This window comes from Columba livia, chromosome 1 (assembly GCF_036013475.1).
Source record: "Columba livia isolate bColLiv1 breed racing homer chromosome 1, bColLiv1.pat.W.v2, whole genome shotgun sequence".
NCBI classification, from domain to species: domain Eukaryota; kingdom Metazoa; phylum Chordata; class Aves; order Columbiformes; family Columbidae; genus Columba; species Columba livia.
Genome location: NC_088602.1, coordinates 85,532,754 through 85,553,584, shown reverse-complemented (window position 1 = coordinate 85,553,584; position 20,831 = coordinate 85,532,754). Strand labels below are relative to the sequence as shown.

At 42.7% G+C, this 20,831-nt stretch overlaps 1 protein-coding gene across 1 annotated transcript in view; it reads left to right on the top strand.

Moving 5' to 3' along the window:
- PTGFRN (prostaglandin F2 receptor inhibitor) overlaps positions 1–20,831 on the top strand; it is a 69,990-nt gene that overhangs the window by 37,929 nt on the left and 11,230 nt on the right. Inside the window, exons 5-7 of the mRNA XM_065065300.1 lie at positions 713–1,138; positions 8,098–8,517; positions 19,280–19,387. Coding sequence (XP_064921372.1) covers positions 713–1,138; positions 8,098–8,517; positions 19,280–19,387 — 954 coding nt within the window. The remainder of the gene's footprint in view (positions 1–712; positions 1,139–8,097; positions 8,518–19,279; positions 19,388–20,831) is intronic.

The window sequence follows — 20,831 nt, the reverse complement described above, 5'->3', positions numbered from 1 at the left end:
CTCTTATATTGCCTGCTGAAATTTACTGTGCACCGTTATTGGTGCTGGCTGTGGCCAGTGCCAATGGTAGTACCTGTGCCAGCCCCCTTTTTTTTGGGTCTCTGAGTGGGTAAGGCTTTTGTTTTTAGAGTTGTTTTGTAGTGTTCTTAAACCATATTGTAGAGACATAATGGGATGGTTCAGTGTGGAAAAGAAGGCACTTCAGGACGGGAAATGGCCTCTTATCCTGGAGAAGAGTTGGGGAAATGGGATGTCTCTATTCAGTTCAAAGCTAGAGGATAACCAGTCTCCTGTTGCTGCAGGCAGCCCCGGGCATTTGAACAGGTACAGAAGGTGACTGGCTGGGCTGGAGCTGAACCCATGTGGTGGGTTCTTAGGGCCAGGCCTAAAGAAGGGAATTATTTTGCCTGACAAGATCTTAGTCCTGATTTTTCTGAAGTGGTCTGACTAAACATATGAAACAAAAGGTCTTGTTTGGAAATGCAGGCCAAGGGGTACTTGTCTCAGACTGGTGCAAGTCTGAGAGCTGGGGCCCAAGTTCCCAGTCTCCAGGTTTTGTAAGAAAAATGCATATGCTCTCACTTGGCTTGTAGCTCAGGTGCTTTCACAGACTGGAGGTCAGAAGTTAGCATTATCTCTTAAAAAGCCCTGGCACTTTCTCCCTTCTGCTTGTACCTCCTAACCTCCTTCTTCTGGGTTTCCCCTTCTGCAGAGCCAGACTATGAAGTGTTTCTGAATGCCTCTAAAACACCCAAGTTTTCAGATGACCCCACAGAGCTCGACTGCAGGATCATAAACTCACAGGACACCGAAGCAAACATCCGCTTCACTGTTTCGTGGTACTACAGGCAGCGCCTGCATAGTGATGATGTGGTGACAGAGGAACTCCTGGCCACGATGGATGCAGACTGGACTCTGCTGCCCGGGGACAGGAGCAGAGAGCGGACTCAGAATGGGGAAATAATCTTCTTTAAAAAGGCTGTTGACACCTTCAGTTTACGAATACAGTGGACTTCAGAAAATGACAGAGGGGATTATTTCTGTGTCATCTCTGCATGGAGTAGGCACCGCAACAACACCTGGGTGAAAAGCAAAGATATGACTTCTGCACCTGTCAGCATTTCCTGGGCTACACAAGGTAGGAACCTTGCACTTATTCACTGAAAGATCTGGATAGCTCAGATAGCTTTCTCTTGAGTATGGCTGTTAGCTGGAAAGCCTGCTTGATTGGTTTTGGAAATGGAGTTCTGTGTTATGAAGAGGGAAAAACACTTGTTACCTTGTGTAAAGGCCTTTTATTTGTGAAGGAAAGTAACTACTTAACATCACTCACCAGTTTTATGCAACAGTTTGGAGTGGAAATGCAAAGCAGAGATACTGTGCTAAGACTTCCAGGAGTCAGGTTGTCATTGTGGCAAGGGTGGCATCCAGCAGTGATGTTGGGATCAGTGCCCCCTTTCATGATTCTGAGTATTTTGGTCTCTATATTTTGGTTGCTGCTAGCAACAGGGTTGTCTTGGGGTGAAAAGAGGAATGTCACTCACTTCAAGTCTTTTCTGTCTTGTCAGTTTGAGAGGTTTTTTTTCCTCTCTCCTACAAGCCCGTGTTAAGAGAGTGCTTCTGAGGAAGTTCATGGGCATAATAGTACCACAGTATCAATAACTGAATGGCGGAGCAAAGTCATCCGGTGATTTGCTTGGTTCTGGGCCTTTTTTTAGGCAGAAGTGAACTAACTCTTATTTAAACTGACTGTGGAAGCATTTCTTAGAAGAGTTACCTGAATTGCTTAATGCTGGTTTAAAATAGATGTCTGTATTTTGGATGTCCTGTAGACTGATACCCTTTTGGCTTGGGTGTGAGGTTATGCAAGAGGGTCTGTGGCACAGAGACAGAAGGAATAGCAGTATTATTGTGGGATGTAACATCTTTGGCAAAAATCTGTGCTTAGCTAATCTGCATTTATCCAGATAGATTTGTTTAACAGTCTAGCTCAGGCAGCCACAGGCAGAGAACTGTATTTCAGAGACAAGTAGTTTGTAATCGGTTTTAAGTTGTTTAGGGATAGTCTCTAAACAGCAAATTGGAGAGGTACTGCTCTGATTCTGCTTCAGTGGAGAGAGAAATAGTGGGCTGCTTGCTCGGTACTCCCTTCATCCCCAGACCAAGTGTGGTCCATGAAAAGGTTTTTTTTCTGAAGCTGGCTTCTCCAGCAGGAATGAAATCTCTCATTAATGCTGAATGCTGGTCACAATTAGTTCAGTTGTTATGCCACAACACGGAGTGTGTGTGTATGTGCATGCACGCATAATGGATCGTCGCCCTCGGAGCAGCTAGAGAGACCAGCTGGAGTTGAAAAGTCTCAGCCTGTGTTGACATTTCTGAGGGAAAACAAACCATGACAGGTGTGAACATTCCCTCGTTTCTGGTTTTATTCCAAAAACTCTGCTAATTTTGCAATGCAAATGTAAATGTTATAGTCCCCATGCTGAAAAGTACATTTTGTTGGCAAAACTTAGTGGGGGATTTATGATGTGAAAGAGAGCTCTCCTACAATCACCTTTTCCTCCTGAAAAAGCATGGTATATGTATATAAGTGGAGGAGGGAGGGCAATATATAGGTTTGATTTCCCCTTCTTCCCTTCCACCCCTCACGCAGCCCCTGCTCTTTCAGTAGTCGTGCCATAGATGCCTTTCTCTGCGTGCCCTGTCCCCTGCCATAACCTATTCCTGTGAGCTCTGGACTCAGCTGAGAGCCCCGTGCTGTAACCAGCAACTCTGAAGGAGTTAATCTGCTGCTGCCTCTGCTCTCTTACTGTTGTTTTGACAAGTATCTCTGGTGATTTGAGTCCCTAACTGCTCCTACTGCTTATAAAAGCCAGCAAACAGGCTCCCACGTGTTTGCCTAAGGAGAGAACAGAAATTTGCCTCTTCCTTGGGTAGCTTGTGCATGCGTAGAGACTTTTCTTCCAACTATTTCATTACTTGCATCATCTGTGTTAACTTTAGAGCGGTTCTCGGGGGGGTGGGGGTGGAGAAATGGTTTTGTGTTGTGTCTGTGAGTCAGTAAGCACAGAGGGGTGTTCAGGATAAGGAAGCCCTTGCTTGAAATGTAAACATCATGTGAAATGTCAGTCTTTTTTTTGTGCCTTGTATAATAAATTGTATTTTTGCCCATTTTAACTGAATTTTTTTTTAATGTTCTTTTTCTGTTTTGTTCTTTTGGGACCAATAATGCTCACATGTCTTTCTGCTTACTCAGCTTTGCAAATGCAGCCAATCACTATCATAGATCACTGTTGTTTTTGACATGATCTGCCTGATTTTTTTTTCCCGTCTTTCTTTTACCCTCTCCCCTGCCAAGATGACAAAGAAAGCATCTTTATCTTACCTTGACAGTGAAAAATCATCAATTATATTGTAGCTATTTATTTATTTATCTAGAATAAAAGTTCCAATCAGTAAAAAGGGGTAAAGAAAGGGAGGAAACCTTTTTTGACTAGCTCTGTAGATGATTTTTAACACAGAAAAAAAGTTTGGTCATTTAAAATATAATTTTATTTATTAATTTGAGTGTGAGTACTGCTTATATTTAAAACACAGTTGCTGTTTGCAGTGGAATGCAGAACTGGTGCTTGTTTCCTAAACAAGTGTTGTCAGCTTTGGAACTGCATGGAATTCTTTGCAAAAGAGAACATTACCTTTTAAGTGAAATTCCAAATCTCAAAGGTACTATTGTTTGGGGTTTTGTTAATACTTCTGTCTTTGATTTACAAAATAATTCTATTTAACGTAATGTTACTTGTCCTAAATGTTTGCCCAGGCCCTCTCATCATATTTAACTGGGGGCAAGGACATCTGAATCTTTCAGAAAGTCCTGCGAATAGAGAACAGGTGATAGTTTTGCCACCCACTTTTCTCTACCATTGCTGCTGTATAATAGACACCGCATAGTACGGACCTACAGTTCCTCCTGAGCAAAGAATTTGCCATGTCCATGGCACCAGGGTGCCAGGTGCATGTGCCACTTCAGGTGTAGGAACAAGAAAGTGTGTTGAGTTAGGTGTACAAGCCCCATTTGGGGGTGGCTGGGGTTCTCATCCCTGTGGCTGTGTGAGGGTTTTATGCTCTTTGTCTGGCAGGGGAGCAGGCCAGGGAGGGTCGTCTAGTTGTGTGTGCGCAACGGTGGGGAGAGCCATTGTATGTATGTGTATCAGGCTGTGGTTCGGGCCTTCATGTCCTTGCTGTGTTTTCAGAGCTCTTGGTATCAGAGCTGCTGGGGCTACAATTGTACCTCAGGGTGTTGTATGGCCTCTTCCTTCTATGAAGGCAAAACTGTCATTACCTTAATGTCTGTTGCATTCGCTGTACTTGCAGTCAAGCTAGTGCACCAAGGGATGAAGAAGCTTTTATGAATATTGGGAAGGCGTTGCTTGAGGCTGCTGACTCGAGTTAGCTAGCCATGGCCATCATGCTGCTTCTCTGACCAGAGACAGTGGAATGCAGGGAAGGTGTTTGCTGTTTCCTAAAGTCTCCTTGCCCTTGTAGCTGTTAGGCTTCTCTAGAAATTGGACTGGTTTAGATTACATGAAAATTCTCTTTAGTCACTACTCAGGAAGTACTCTTGAAGCTGAGCATGCACTTCGTGGTTGAGAGCAACAGGAGGATTACAGTGTGGCTTAACCACTTGGACTGGCTAGCTGTGGAAGGCAGAAGCATGCACTGCCAGGCTCCGAAATACAGTTTATTACTCAAATTTTATCTGAATCATTTGGCTAGAATTTCTTCTGCTACTAGTCCTCTGTCTTGGAGTAGTGCCCAAACTGGTTTTAAGCTTTGGGTATGGTTTACTTAGGATCTCTTCCCCTACAACTTTCCAATGTAAACTCTGCAGATTGCAGCTGCCTGTATATGACTGACTGGGCTGTCTTTTGTCATGCTTTTCATCGATGTAGCTTGCAAAAAAGACATGAGACTCTGCGTGGGATTGAAGGTGTGTATGTGGAGGGGTAAGCAGGCAGGTAGTGGTTAAGGCACAGAAATTTCTTCGTTGGCAATTCTCAGAAGGGTAGAAATGAGATTTTAGGCTGCAGTTTTTGGAAGAAAGTGTTCTTTGACCTTTCTGGCCCATCCTATGCTGAAAGATCTGATGAGTGGTTTATGTTAACATAGGAAACATGAAGAAACTTTGTTTTCTCACTTAACTTTCCTTGCAGATTACTGTTATTTCTAACCTAAGTGCCAAATCTTTGGTCTCTTCTCTTTCCCATAATGTTGACTGTCACACACAGAGACAACTATGTGCTTTTCTAGGTGCGGGTGATGGAGTGCTAATTACATTTCATCTGCTGCTACTGAAGGAGAACAATTTTGGCACAGAACCATTCTGTTAAGGATGGCAATCCAGGCTTTTCTAGTTGAAAGGATATGGGACTTTTTTTTGGTTGTTTTACTGTACTACTTATGCAGGTCTCTAATATTATTGCAGGTTCAGGAATGTTCCTTTGATCTTTTTTTGGGCTTTCTTACAACAAGAAACATTCAGCACCTGTATGTGCTGGTTTTTGTGTCCCCTTCTCTGTTCTTGTCTGCTTTTCTTACGGTATCATGTAAGAGGAGTTGCCTCTGCCTTCTGTATTCATCTAACCTAAGGAGCTTTGGGTTTTAAATGGTAGAAAAAGCCTTTGAAAGGACTTTGATAAGAATATATCTGCCTGCTCTCTGTTCAGCATCCTAATTTCTAACCATTTCTAATTCTACCCCTGTTCTCCAGCTGCATCTCTGGACCTCAGGTGTTTTCTTCCCCAAACTGTACAGATGGCATTTCTGCTGCTGTCCCATGCAACCACCACTCCTTTCTCTTTTCTCTTTAGCAAAAATAATTGGTAAAAGCAGCATTTTCTATTGCCCTCAAATAGAAAGTCAGGATGGGATGTCTAGGAACAAAGTTTGTTCTGTCCTAGCAGGGGACAAGACACTCCCATGTACTGCTTCCTGACCTGCGGCTCAGGTAGTAGTTGAAGTAAGGCATTTGGAGCCCAGATGGTGGGGAGAGTTGTCTTCTCGGCTACATCTGTACTGCTCTGATCAAGTGAAGGTATTTGTCCTAAGCACATTTATGAGACACCAAATGCAAGATTTCTTTTTTTGGTGTATAGGACTCTGTGTTCCAGCCTGAAGATCAACAGCGTAAATAAAGTTTGCCTCAGGAAGGATTTTTGCCCAGAGCCTCCTCACAAGGCCTAGAAAGCAGCAGTATATGGCAGAGAAGTACCCTGAGCTCTTTGTGCTTCTGCTTTTGGGGCAAAATATAATTGTCTACTATATTTCTAAAATATTCAGCAAGCTGTTCTGCACTGGGCTCCTAAATGCTGCAACCCTATGAAGTGGGTGATATCAGAATCTCCTGGATGCAAAATGAGGGAAAACTGGATTTGAAGTCTAGAATCAGATGCATGATGAGTTTTCACACAGTGAAGCAGAGAATGATTCTGTGTGTGCAACTTCAATTGTGATCGTACCCTGAGTGTCTAAATGTACATCTCTTATATTCCCACTTGCTTAGCAGGTGGAAGTGTGAGGGGGGTTTGGTGTGGACTATCAAGTAATTCTATGCTGAGCTAGACCACTAGAAGCAGCTCAGCCTTCCCGTTCCTGCTGTTTCTTTATATAGCTTTGTTCTGTGATCTGCTTTGTACAGTACTGATTTAAAGTTGTCATACTGGGTTTCTCATCTTGTGGGCTGTGTTTACTCATTGTGAAAACTGCTGCTTGAAGGCAAAACACTGCAAAATGTAATCTTGACAAGTATCTTGTTGCTCTTGTGGGGAGGGCATAAATATTACTGCATTTAGTTCAGTTTTGGAGTATGTGTTACAATCTCATCACTGCTTATTTCCCTTTTCCTGAGAAGTTCCACCTTGCATAGAGGTGATCTGTGTAGTCTACACTTTTTTTTTTTTTTAATAATGTGGGGAAGGGAGAGCAGGTTGCAGCAAAGTAATTCAGAAAGTCAGACTGGCTGACTTTTTGCAATACTGCTTATTTGGAAAGTAGCTGTAAGCTGTGTGTTCTGCCCCAGCACCCTTTCCTTAGGAAGAACCTGAGTGCGTGGGATGTTTCTTCATCACAGTGCCAGGAAACTAGCAACCAGCAACCCTAGAAACTAGCAACCCTTTCCTTTTATCTGGTTCTGATTTCAGTCACTCCTCATTTTCTCAGTTTCTCACTGTGAGCTTGAGTTTTTTGTGTCTTGAGGCTGTGCTCCTAGATGTATGATTTTCCCAAACCCTGTAATTAAAGGGTTCTTGGGAATTAGGAGCTGGCAGACTTGGAGAATGCTGAAGAGAGGGAAGGAAACTGAACAGTAAGTGTTGCTGGCAGTCTTGCTGCCAAACGGGCTGTTGGGAAATATAAAGGCTTCTGGTAGTCTTGTACTCAGGTGAATGCATGAGAAGCAGAGGAAAAGAACACATGTGGAGGCAGAGGTGTATTGAACTCTTCCAACACAGAGATGTGTACGTGGGGATGCTGGGGATGGAGACATCTCATCTTACCACCAAATTTTTGTCATGCAGTTTCAACTGATCTTGGGAGTTCAGCTGAATTGTCTGCATTGCTGTTAGACTGGATTTTGAAGGGAAATAAAAGAAGCTACACTAAGTGCTACTGATTCAGTTAGTGGCAACTGTTGTTGCTAGGCATGGGTGCTTCAGTGTCCTTGTACCCTGTTGCTGGGGGTGTTCTTCCACATCCAATGTAAAACTGAGAGTGAGTCTTGTCTGATTAATATATTTACTCCTGAATAAAAGAAATCCTGGAGGTCCTGTCATGCTGTGACCTGTATGTTGCATTATCTGTTCACTATTTAGTGTTCATTTAAATTCTTGCATCTTGACCCAAGCTGTTGTATACTTGTATGTATGTGCTGTTGAGTCGCATTCTGAGAAGTCCACATGTGTATAAATAAATGTGCTGGGATTTCTCTCTCCAAAAAATGTACTTTGCTTATTTGTAATCTTCTAGATTGAAAGGTGTTGCATAAATATCTGCACCTATTTATTAACCCCTCTCTTGCTGCTTATTTCCTTCCCTCTTCAGATTACACACTTACAGTGGAGGCGGTGAAATTGAAGCCATTCTTTGTAGCAGGCCACACCTTTGAGATGACGTGCAAAGTGTCTTCAAAAAACATCAAGACGCCACGCTATTCTGTCCTCATTACAGCAGAGAAGCCACTGACGGATCAGTCTAATCCCAATGGAACCACTCGCATAATCTCCTTGAACCAGGATTCAGTAGTGCGGCTGGAAGACTGGACGGACCAGACTCGTGTGGATGGCGTGGTTCTGGAGAAGGTCCAGGAGAATGAGTTCCGCTACAGGATGTATCAGACCCAGATTTCTGATGCTGGGCTGTATCGCTGCGTGGTGACTGCCTGGTCTCCAGGTGGTGGTGGCATGTGGCGTGAAGCAGTGAATGGCTTATCCAACCCTATCCAGATAGACTTCCAGACTTCAGGTTGGTATAGAATCTGGCAACTGTGTATCTAAGCCGGAAAGGGAGCCCATGCTGTGATGCTCTCTCACTGGTTCCTTTGTCTCAGGGAAATGCCTACGCTTTGAAACATGGAGGGGGTCTCCAAATGGTATGATGGCTGAGAGCTTTGCTTGTCTCCTTTGTTGGTACTTGTGTCCTTTGTGCTATTGATTGTTTACAGAAAGACATGTAGTGAATTGGTCGTAATCATAACCCCTTCTTTTTTCTTTACTAATGCAGCTTTTATTGTCCTACAGGCTCAGAGCTGATTCCCGGTATGGAATAACTGCTGCCACATTTGCCAGCTTTGTCACTAGATTGCTGTCAGGTAGTGGCTGCTCTGGAAGAATATTGATATAATCTGGGTTTCTGTTCCAAAACAGACTTGAATAGCATAGCATTAAATTGCCTGAGCACACCTTCCTGTTGATGTAATTGCAGAAAATGGTCCGCTTGAGGCAATGGTAACATTTTAGCTGTCTCTGCTAGTGTATCCTGCCAGTGGAAGACCTTAGAGGCCCCTTGTGGATGGACTACAAAGCTCCACAAATTGGGAGGAATGTCAATACCCAGAAAAGTGCATCCTATTCCTCATATCCTTGCTGAAACCCTCACGTTCAGCTGTAACATAGCCTGCCTGTTAAGATTTTTCTTGAGAAGCTTGCCTGTTGTTGTGTATTATTGGGGGGAGGGAGAGAGGGATAGCATTGGTTTGGTTCGTCAGAGATCGATTTTAACACTGACTTTCTATCATGCTATGTGAGTGGGAAGTGCTGCAGGAGTTGTTTTTGTAATGGTAGTGCACTTAGGACTGGGTTCATATTAGGATTTGATAACCCAAGCTGGTGACGAGCAGTTTTCAAGAGCTCTCGGTGTTGCCCAAAGTTGTATCCTATGTTGGAGCTCTCTAGTTAGCTGTTTTATCTCTGATTCACAAGCACATTCCTATTCACAAGCACAGTTTGGGAGAAGGTCTCACCTCACATCCCTTTTTCTTCGTGTGAGTTGTTCTTTTTATAATAGTGGGGCTGTAGGCTTTTAGGTGTGTCTGTGACTAGGCAAGAGCAACCTGATTTCTGGTTCCATCCATTACAAAGGTAACTATTCTCTGTGAGATCATTTCTAAAAACTAAACTTCCTTACACTAGGCACACTGGGAAAAGGACAAGGGCTGTGTGTAGGGGGACAGCCTTGCAATGAGGACCTCACTTTGTAAGAAGATTTGAAGTGTAGCATCCTGGTACAAACCATAGTGAAGGTGCAGCCTGACCTAAACTGGCCAGAGAGAGGACATTGACTCATCTCAGTGCTTCTCTCAGTACCAGGTAATATCTGGTTGGCTTTTTTTTTTTTTCAGTTTTATGGTAAGTTACTATGCTGAAAGTAATCTATTAGTTGTCTGTATTCCAAGTGCCTCTTAGAGTAGCACTGTCACAGATTAATATTGCTGTAGATTTGTTGACTTCTCAGTGTTGTTTAATGGGCTACAGTTTTAGCCTTATTACCATTGATATCTGGGTCTAACACAGTGGGACAGCAGCATTTGCAAAGGGGTGATGCAAGGAATCAGCAAGAATGAAACCTGTCCCAAACCCCTCCCCTCCAAGCTCTTATGTGGAGGCTTTCTTGCACAGAAGTGGTGGTTGGCGGCTCTCCCAACATTGCTTGTGTTATGTCACTTTGAACTCCCGTTCAAGAAGTTTGGCAGGATGCTATTAATATTGATGGTTCAGAAGGAGACCTGTGAGCTATGCAGTGGAGGGAAGTGTGCATGTTGCAGTCTTGCATTTTTTTTTCTGTCCCTCTCTACTCCCAGCCTCTTCACCCAGATAGGGTTTCTGGAGTGTGGAGTGAAGAAAGGGAGGCAGCCTGGTGCACTGCCCTGGGAATGTGTAAATTCCAGGAGCAGAGGGAGGAATGGTCCTGAAGCCCTGTCAGTCTTTCATTCTTTAGAAAAGAACGAAGAGAGAAATGAGATCCCAGGCACAATTTACTAGAGAGCTATTTCCCAAAATAATCTTGGCATGTAGCAAAATCTCTCTTCAAATACCTTCCCTTCTTCAACTGATGAATGAACTTTGTGTCCCTTCAGTTGTTACTCGGATATCCTTGCTGGATATTAATCTCTGGGCATGATGAGGACATGTGATGACCACAGTTAGAATGGACTAACTGCAGAATTATTATTTGGAAAATTATTTGGAATTGAGTATCCAAGACAGAAGATGTTTTGTGGGTGTGTTACTTTGCGTGCTGAGGTGTACTGTCTTTGATGCAAGCTAAGAGTGAATCAGGGAGCTAGAGGTAAGTGGCAAAGTTGTGGAGCAGCCTTAAAAGCACAGCTCAGATATCATGCCCTGGTCTTGCATCCTGTGGTATGGGCACCTCTCAAACTTGTTCTTCGGTAAAAGAAGCTGGTGCCAGATTTTCCCTAATGTGAACAGCGAAAGGCAGCAGTCCTGAAGTAGCTAGTCATTTCTAGGGAGAATGAGAGGCTCCCCAAAATTGGAGAGACTATACCAACAGGACAGGGTCAGAAAAAGCAGAGGGGCATGCAACTTTCCAGGTAACTGTAAAAGCTGGGTAGCATCACTCTGCTAAATCCTGAGTGATGGGTAGCTTGTTGAGTGTGTTTGTCCCTGCTAGTGCAATTGACTCAGTAGCAGTTTTCCTGACTTGGGGTTCTCAAAGCGTAGCAGAAAAGCACTTTAACTGTAAGTTTTCATGGTGAAGGATATATTAAGACAGTACAACTCAAAAATAGAAGGTGTTCCAGTCTCCTCTCTACTTTGAAGGCTTGGACTTTGACAGCATTTTTCAGCTTGCACCAAGAGGGATGGAGCAGGGAGATGATCAATACGGAAACAGCGTTTTCAGCAGAAGGAAGCCCTTAAAGGGTTTTACATGAAGCTTTTAGTAATAGGAGGAATTTCTTTCTTGGTTGTTTTTATTGATTTGTGTTTGATAGGAGTGGGGAGGCTTGCTAGGATTGGAAATCCTTTCTTCCAGTTTGACTCCCTCCCAGATCAAAGTTGAGTGATGTTTCAAGGAGGGGTTTTTAGTGTGGATACGCATTGTGCAATGTGATCTATTAGAACAGCAGGAGGCCTGTAAGCTTTTTATATATGAGCTGGGGACTGTGCACATGAAACTTCAGTGTTTCCTGCCACAATAGGCTTGAAATGTGGCAGTGCTCTGAAATGTTTTTCCATTAACATCTGTGGAAAATGTCTTGCACAGATTCTTTCCATTCAAGGCAGAACTTGCTGGCTGCAAGCAGAGACCTTCTCTCTTCTGTCTCCAGTTGCTGTTGCAGAGGGACGTATTTATTCCATTTGGTTAACAATCTGAAATGTTAATGTAAAGGCATTTGTTTGAAACTTCCTGAACTAAAAAATGAAATATGGATTTTGTCCACTGGAAGTCTGGGGGTGGTGATGGCTATGGTGAGAAGGAGTCTAGTAGGTCATTAGCTTTCAAAAATTTAGTCAATGGCAAATTGTTCTCTTCTGGATATATTTTTAAGACCAGAGAGGATCTTGTGAATCCTCTGATCTGGCTTTATGAATAACATGGATCACTAGACTAATTACTAATTTCGTAAAATGAATGCCTGCTCTGTGTCCATAGCTGTAAGCAAACAAACGTTATCTGGAGGGCAGGGGAAGGCTCTCCTATATGAAGACTTCAGTATTCTTCAGTGATTCTTTTTGGTTTTGCCAGTCTAGAACAAAGGTCCTGCCATCTCTTTCTTTTTTTTTTTTTTTTTTTTTTTTTTTTTTTTTTTTTTTAAGATCTTTGAGCAATATGAGGGACAAGAGCCAGTGACTTGTCTTGAAATTTTCTCTTAATTTCATTGCATCATTTCTGCTGAAACTCTAAGTTGTCTTCTCCTCCTCCTGTGAGCTATTGGATGATATATGTGTACATAGCCTTCAGCCTGGAACACACCTGCCTTCTGTTCCTTGCTGTTCTGAAGCCAGTGCATCAAGACAGCTTCTTATGTAAGGCTTGTGAGCCTTCCCACCCACATTGAAATCTCTGACTTGTCTTCTGCTCACCTGGAGGTGTTGCTCCAGTGCCTTTGCATGGCAAGGGCTGAGCAGTGAATGAGAGAGGCTGTTTCTGTTTTTTTGTGTTTCTCTTTGCCCTCAGCCTTAGATGAGCTGGCCAGCAAAGGTGGGAGTCAAATGGCTGGGAACCCATTTGAGATCAGAGTGCTTATCTGATGCAGGTATGTGTACAGATCTCTGGTTCAAATGGCTCCAGGTGGCCTCCTGCTGTTGGTTTGGTCTCTGTGAAATCCACCTGGTTTATCCTGGCATCATAAATTCTTCTTCGGTATTCATCCTTTAATTTTCTATCCCTTTTACCCTGAACTTGCCAACCCAGGTTAGTGTTTAGAGTGTCTTTGCCCACCATACGCTCAGAGGGATTTCCACAGAAGTGACTTATTTTCTTTTTCCTTGAGGGAAGCAGAGAGAAGGAAGCTTTTAATCTTATATTAAGAAGTATGTTATGAGAGAGAACCATCTGGAATTTGGCTGTGCTCTCAGCTGGCTTCTCCTTGTGCCATTCAGCAGTGGGTGGAAAGCTTTGGAGAAGCAAAAATAAAAGAAAACTTTAAGGGAAGCATCTCAATGAAATCTTGAACTCTGGATTACATCTGCATGTGACCTCATTGCACAGCAATGTATTATCATTCACTTTGGAAGAAGCTGAGATAAACTGAGAGCTGCTGAAATATGAGCTGAGTATTGATGTTAAACTTCAAATTAAAATGAAATTATGACCTGCAATGACCCCGAGAGATGCTCAGTTTCAAGAAAGGAGAATAGAAAGTTCTTAAAGGAAAGAAACCTTAATCATGGAAATGAATGAAGAGCAATCCAGCAGAAACTCTTTGGCAAGAAAGGCTGGTATTTTCCGGCCACTGTTAATGGGCAGGAACATGCTTTGTCATTGTGTGCCTTTGTGCCTGTGTGCATTAACTTGTAGCTGGAAGTAGAAACCACAGACTGAACTACTGGGGCTTCTTCCAGTAACAGCTATTATGAGGCTTGGGGTAACATTTGTGAGGGAACAACTCCGTGAAGAAGCAGGGAGAGGGCAGTAGGCTGGAATAGTGTGGGTGAAGTAGCTTGTTATCTGGAGAGAGGCAGGTCATGGGATTCCTTGTTCAAGAGTGGATGATTTAGTGCCAGGGCAGACATGAGTAATATTTTGGAAGACTGAGAACTTGTGGGTTGCATCAGTTTTTTTCCCCGTTGTGGTTCGTGGTGCCGGCTGATTGCAAGCAGGGAAGTTGCAGCGGTCTCCCTGCTGGGTAGTGGACTGGGCATGGGCTGCTGGGGTGGAACAGCCTGCTCTGGGTCTCGGCTGTCAGTCAGGTTACTTGACCTTTCTCTGCTTTACTTTACTTGTCTGAAAATAAAGGTAACTCGTGTCTGTGGGGAGACTATACCTTATTTTTGCAGAGAAGTACTGGCTAAAATAATACAGAAAAGGCCAAAATGTCACCTAGGACCTAGGTAATTAGGATCTCTTCTGTTGTAAATCTAGATGTTAACTGGCTTTAGTTATTCTCCCTCTTTTTTGCCGCCTTTTCCTTGCAGATTTAAGGTGTTTGGACTACTGAGCAGTGAAGGAAAGCAGGGAGAATGGGGTGACATCAGGTAAATAGGGCTCAGGGCTTTTTATTTTTCTCCAATATATAAATCTTTAAGTTGAGTAAATTAAATTAACTCAATAAACTTTAACTCCTCCTTTCCACCCTGCAGCCTCGTTCAGTGTGAATCTGATTGAGCACAAAGTAATAAGCCAAATTTGGTGCAGCATTTTAACTTTTTCCTTTCATTTCCATTTGTGGAAGAATTTCCAGTACACTTTTTATCAGAAAACTGTATCACTACAGGCTTTAGATACTGGAGTTTCCTTCCTGGGTTGCATAAAATCAGTGGTTTGAGCAGTGAGATCTGCCATAAAAGGGGATATTCAGAAGAAATGACACCAAACAGGTCCTGATCCTGGAACCTGATCTTTCTTTAAGCAATTTTAGATTTGAACAAGGAGACTTCTAACCCCAGTTTCTTCACTTTCTGTTTATAATTATATAGTGGTTTTCAGGTATTCAGAAGTCAAGAAATTCTCTGAAACCTCTAATTCCTATCTTGACTGCAGATGCTTTTTAATATGAAATTGTTATTCCCTTAATAAAGAAGAAAACTTATTTTAGAGGTTGTATCTAAGCTTCATGTGGCCTTACTGTACTGAGGAGCAGAGATTTTGGCTTAGTCTAAATCAAAGGTTTCAGCAGAAGATAGCAATCTAGGAGAAGGCTGATGCTTATCTCTTAGAAATGGGAATGCTGAATTGTTTTGTAAATCTGTGCTTTTTAGTATCCAAATCAGCTGCAGGCATGACACTTATCTTCATACCTGAAGTTATTCAAATCTAATTATTTCTCAGCTTCCAAACAACTGAGCAGCTTTCCTAAATTTAATTCTGCTTTGTTCTTGATGAGCTGTACAGGTCACACTTGATCTGTCAAGCCTGCAACTGAAACTAAATTCTGGTTTGTTTATTCTCCCAAGTGACCAGTATGTGCCAACAAAGGTATTTCAAACTGTTAAATACAGGTGGCCAGGTGAGCAAAGCCACATCATCTGTTATCCGTAGAGTTCTACTATTCTCAGTGTTAATGTAGCATGAACTCAGATCTCATAGAAGGAGTTCATCTTACCTCCCCAGCCCTTCCCGTAACACTGCAAGTGCTTGAGCATAGCGATGTTTGATACCCTGATAGTGTCATCAGTGTCTACAGGGAGATGCCTGTTACCACATCCCTGCATCTGTAAGCTTTGGGAAGAAGATTGTGGGGTTTTTTTTTGTCTTGGAGGGTGAAAACTTCACATGGGTTTTATGTGCCAAGCCCTGCTTGGTGGAGTCTAGATCCAGGGTCTCTTGAATACTGCTGTGTGATGCTTATGGGGGGCAAAAACAAAACCTAGCATCCCAAAAAACCTACAAGAGGATCAACACCTTGCAGAAGGGTTTTTTGTGGCACATTTGTGACCTCTTGAAAGGTCCTCAGGAGCCTTGAAAATGTGTTTGCCCTGGTGCTGCTTTTTGCCGAGATGCTTTTCTTGAGCCTGCAGTAAAGCTGGATGTCCAGTTAGAAAAGGTGATGGTTTTGCTTATAACCCACTAACAAACACTAGTTTGCTGCTGCTTTTGTTTGGTACTGGCATGCAGCTTATTCCTGCTTCTCTCATGCTGTTGCCAGACAGGTTCAGCTGAAGCCAGGGTAAATTGTTTAAGCTGGGGAAATAGATCAGTTAAGTTATAATCAGGCTAAAAGCACTGGTCCATTGTGCTTTTTAGAATAAAACTAAACAAAACCAGAACAAGACCAGAACCATTCTATAGAGAAGGTTATCATGCAGGTAACTTTTAATGAGGGATTAGAGCTGTGTTGTCAGCTTCGGTGCATCGTTCCCAGGCCGTGTAGTGACCAACTCTGACTCAAATGGAGGGCAGGGGATTAAATGGTCTTTGTGGTCCAGCTCAGGTCTAACAGGTCTCTGTTGCAAACAGCACTCCTGCCTTTTCAGGTTTTGTTATGGGGAGGAAACATGTATCAAGTTGTTTTATTCTGTCCTTTTATGCCTGAAGGCAGCCTGAGGCCCAGGGCATGAGACATGTGAGCAAAAGGCCTTAGATACTGCCAAAGAAGAAAGGTGCTCCTCCTAGGAAGTTTGCAACTATACAGTTTTCAAGACTGAACTAATAAGCTTTTGCTGTAATGAAGCTTGCTTAGGTTTAAAAAAAAAAAAACAACAACAAAAACCAGTTGTTTTCTGTCTGCAGCTGGAGAGGGAGGAGCACAGCCACTGACACATCTCTAGGCACTCTGTTGAAATCCAGTTCTTCTAACACAGGACAGTGATTTCTCCCTGGAGGTACAGATGGTAATTTGCAGAAGATGTACCCTAGTAGGAAAATGAGCAAGGGGAGATAACTGTTTGTGGCTTACCAAGGGGAAGTATAATCATGAAATGACAGAGCAGCTGCTGCCTAGCAGCTTTCTTACTGCGTAGGAAGCTTTGACTCTTTGTGTGGGAGGCAGGCTAGAGATGCACTTGGTGACCCAGAACTGAAGAGTATGTAGGGGATGCTGCATTACCGTGATCATGGCCTTTCCTGGCTGAGTGACCATACAAACTTCACTTTTACCTTGTGACATTCAGTGACCAGGAGAGCACAGATTCCACTCTGCATTAGTGGTTTGTTGGCATGCCATGGTTTGAAGCCAGTGTCTCTTGAATGCATTAGATGCCTGGACCTTCAGCCTAGAAATAAAGCCTGAAAAGTCCTGTCTATATGTACCCAATGTATTTCCTTGTTTACCCTGCCAGGGCAGGGGTAAAGCAGCCCATTCTTAGCCTGACAAAGTTTGGATCATGCAGTTAACCTCCATTGCTTGATCCCTGTCAGGACAGAGCCTGTTTGCAGGAACATGTCCCATGTTCCTGACGTGATGTCATTGCACTCACTATTGAGACTTAGGATAGACTGCAAGCTGTAGACAGTACCAGGATTATTATGGTGCTGTTTTGCTTTTGATCAGTGCAGCAGAGGGTGTTTGCTGGCAATGCAGGGATGTTTCTGGCAGATTTTGACAGTCTCTTTGTTTCTGTTGCTGTGACAGTTCACACACAGCTTGAGACTTTTGTGTTTAGGGTTGGCTGGAATGCCCTGGTCGTGCTGCCTTTAGTCCTCTAGGACCTTGAACTTCTATCTGCACAACACCAAAGAAAATTATGTAGAATGTCTTGTTTTATCAGTAGATGAATAATCAAATAGGCTGCAAAGAGGATATGGTTGGGGTGTGTGTGAACATCAGAAAACGAACTGAATTCATGTAGAGTTTGGATAGACACTGAGGAAACAATCAGAATAATCTTTCTCCATTTCCCCAGAAAAGAATCCCATCATGTTGAGCTCAAGTTAGGGCTGAAGCCTGCTCTTGAATTCTCTACCTGAACAGCTAAAGTTCAAAGTATTCTGGGTCTCTTATTTCCTTAAATACGTTCTAGCACAAGCATGTAGGAGTCTTGGCTGCTAGTCCACACATAACCTCTATTGCATCTCTACCACCTTTTTATCCTTGCTTGGTAGGGTAACTTGGAGTCTTAGATTTTAATAGAGGGGATAGAGTGTCAAAATAAGTACAAACCTCTGGGATTATCTGTCTACATACTGCCCTTGTGTACTAAGTACAACTGCTGCTGGGGCAGAGAAGAGGGCTGTAAGAGATTTATGGTATAACAAAGAGCAGCACATTGTGCCCAGTGGAATTTGTGGGGGGAATTTTAGAAGCCACAGAAGTAATTATTGCATTATAATTGGAATTCATTTCTTAGTGTGCTGTGTGATTTCTTCTGACCAAAACAAGCCAGGCCCATGTAGTCTAGAATACTTTCACCAAAAATGTCAGCTCTAGCTTCACTGCACATGCAAGTTTATTTCCAGAACCTCAGCTTGGAGGCGATGTGGTAAGTGTGTGCAGTATGATGAGTTATCAGCACAGCTTTCCACAGAGGCCTATTGGGAAGGCAAGGGAGAAGTGGATTGTCTTGGATGATTTCCTTAAATGTTTTCCATCAAAAGCATTGTTTGCCACTGATTTTCAGTGGATTTGAAATTTAAAGTTCCTATATTTAAACAGTAGTGTGTAAGAGTGGAGGATGGCAAACCTTCCAACAGCTCTTCCTTTCTCCCAAACCACTTTTCTGTGCTTGTTGCTGCTGCTGCTGTCTGAGACATCCAGGGAGGGTAAAAAGGGTTACTTTTTAAACTGAGTCCCAAGTTCCTTCTTGGATTCCCTGGTCCCTTCCCGCAAAGTGATCCTGGAGGCCACCATTAGCATCAGTTTCCTTCTACTAATCTCCTTCACCTTGTTTATTAGAGAATTCTCGAAGGGTATTTTGACACATTCTTCAGTTTCTGCCCTGTGAAACAAAGAAGTGTTGGCATGTCTGAGGAGTTGTGGTTTTGTTAATTTTGCACCAGAGATGTATATGTTATCAATATTTGCAGAAGTTTTGGGTTTTAACTCATGTATCTCAGAAGTCAAACACCACATGTTGTCATGGTGTCTGAGCATTTCATAACAGCCTTGTGGTTTTCATCAATATCATCACCACTTTGCAGCTGAAGGAGTTACCGTACCCTTGGGTGTTGAGACATCTTCTACAAAAGAAGCTATCTGTGTCAGAGCCCGAAGGAAAACCCCCAAGAAGGTGTTATCAGATGCCTTTCTTGTATTGTCTGTGTTTCAGTTCCATAGCAGAACCATCTGTGTTGTTAAAATACTGGTTTGCTCTAACTTGAATTCCTATTGACAGCCTCAGCTGAAAAGATCCATGCTAGATTAGCCTGAAGACATGAACTCTCTTGCTTTTAGAGGAGTCACCAGTGGAAGATTGGCTCCTTCTGTGCAGGATGGTAGAAGGCAGCTGCCTCTATGTTGGTTGACAGGTCTGGCAGTTTGGGTACTTGTTGTAGTGCATGAATTAATGGCTAAAAATGGATAACTTCTGCAAAAACTTACATGATTGCTGATCCCTTCTTCAGTGCTCTATGTCTACAAACTAGCAGAGAATACTTCAAAAACATGCAAGAAAGGTTTTGGACACTGAAGAAAAGCCTGTCATGGATAATTGTGGTTACTTTTTTCTAGGTCCTGTTTTTAATGTCTCCGTGCATTCTGACAACCCGACGATTTACCAGGGTGAACTGGCAGATTTGCTGTGTATCGTCACAACAGAAGGAATGGCACTTGATTCAGGTATTTTGGCAAAATGATTTAAATTGTAACTCATTTGTCTTCACTGGGCAGAATAATACCAGCAGTTAAACTGTATGTCCTTTGAGAGAGGCTGGAGAATTGAGAACCAGCATTGAAAATTCTGTAGAACTAAATAAATACAGGAGACCACGTTTGCTTTTCACAGCACAATTTAAAGCAAGGTGTTTTTGTTAAATATTCTGAAGGAAGGAGGAAAAAGAATTCTTACTGATAAACCCCACTATGCTGTCTGTACCAGCTGACTCCACTGCTGGCAATCTCAGCCTACAGCCACTAGACTGGCCATGAAAATGGGTCCTGTTTCACAGTGTCACAGTATGTTTGGGATTGGAAGGGACCTCAAAAGATCATCTAGTCCAATCCCCCTGCCAGAGCAGGAACACCTAGGTGAGGTCGCACAGGAACATGTCCAGGTGGGTTTTGAATGTCTCCAGAGAAGGAGACTCCACAACCTCCCTGGGCAGCCTGTTCCAGTGCTCTGACACCCTCACTGAGAAGAAGTTTTTTCTCAAATTTAAGTGGCACCTCTTGTGTTCCAGCTTGATCCCATTACCCCTTGTCCTATCGTTGTTTGCCACTGAGAAGAGCCTGGCTCCATCCTCATGGCACTCACCCTTTATATATTTATAAATGTTAATAAGGTCACCCCTCAGTCTCCTCTTCTCCAAACTAAAGAGACCCAGCTCCCTCAGCCTTTCTTCATAAGGGAAGTGCTCCACTCCCTTAATCATCTTCATTGCCCTGCGCTGGACCCTCTCCAGCAGTTCCCTGTCCTTCTTGAACTGAGGGGCCCTTTAATTAGAAAGGATGTCTATTGGCAAAATCTGTTAGGAGAAAATGGTCACCTGTAAACAACTCTTAAAGTCACCTGCCAGTCAGGTTCACACTTCAGAGTGAATTTAAGGCTTAATATAAATCTAAATATCACAATAATTGACTACTGCAGCCTAAATGCCAAAAATGAATATTTATTACTGATGCCTTCCACGGTGAGGCTCCTTTTTTGTGTGGAAGAAGAAACATGGTACTTAATTGCTGTAAAAAGGATAGCGGACACTTTAAAGGCAAATTTTTATGAAGGGCTGAAAAGTTCAGAGAATTGTTCAAAACCTAACCGCTTGCCAAGCATTGCCTGAGCTGCTTTTCATCAAAATGCTGTGAGAATAACTGGTTATAATGCCCAATATGTGGGTTTGGAGTGAGTTTAGTTTTTTAAAGTTGTTTTAGAGAGAGAGATATATATGAATATTAAAAAGTATTTTAAATAAATCTGTAAATATGTATGTAAATATAAATATATAAATGTACATACATAAATATAAAGATGTCATGATTCATGCAAAACTTAGAAATCTATGCATAAGCCACTACAAAAGAGGTGCTGTGCAGAAAATATTACTCATAATGTAGTAGCTGATGAGAT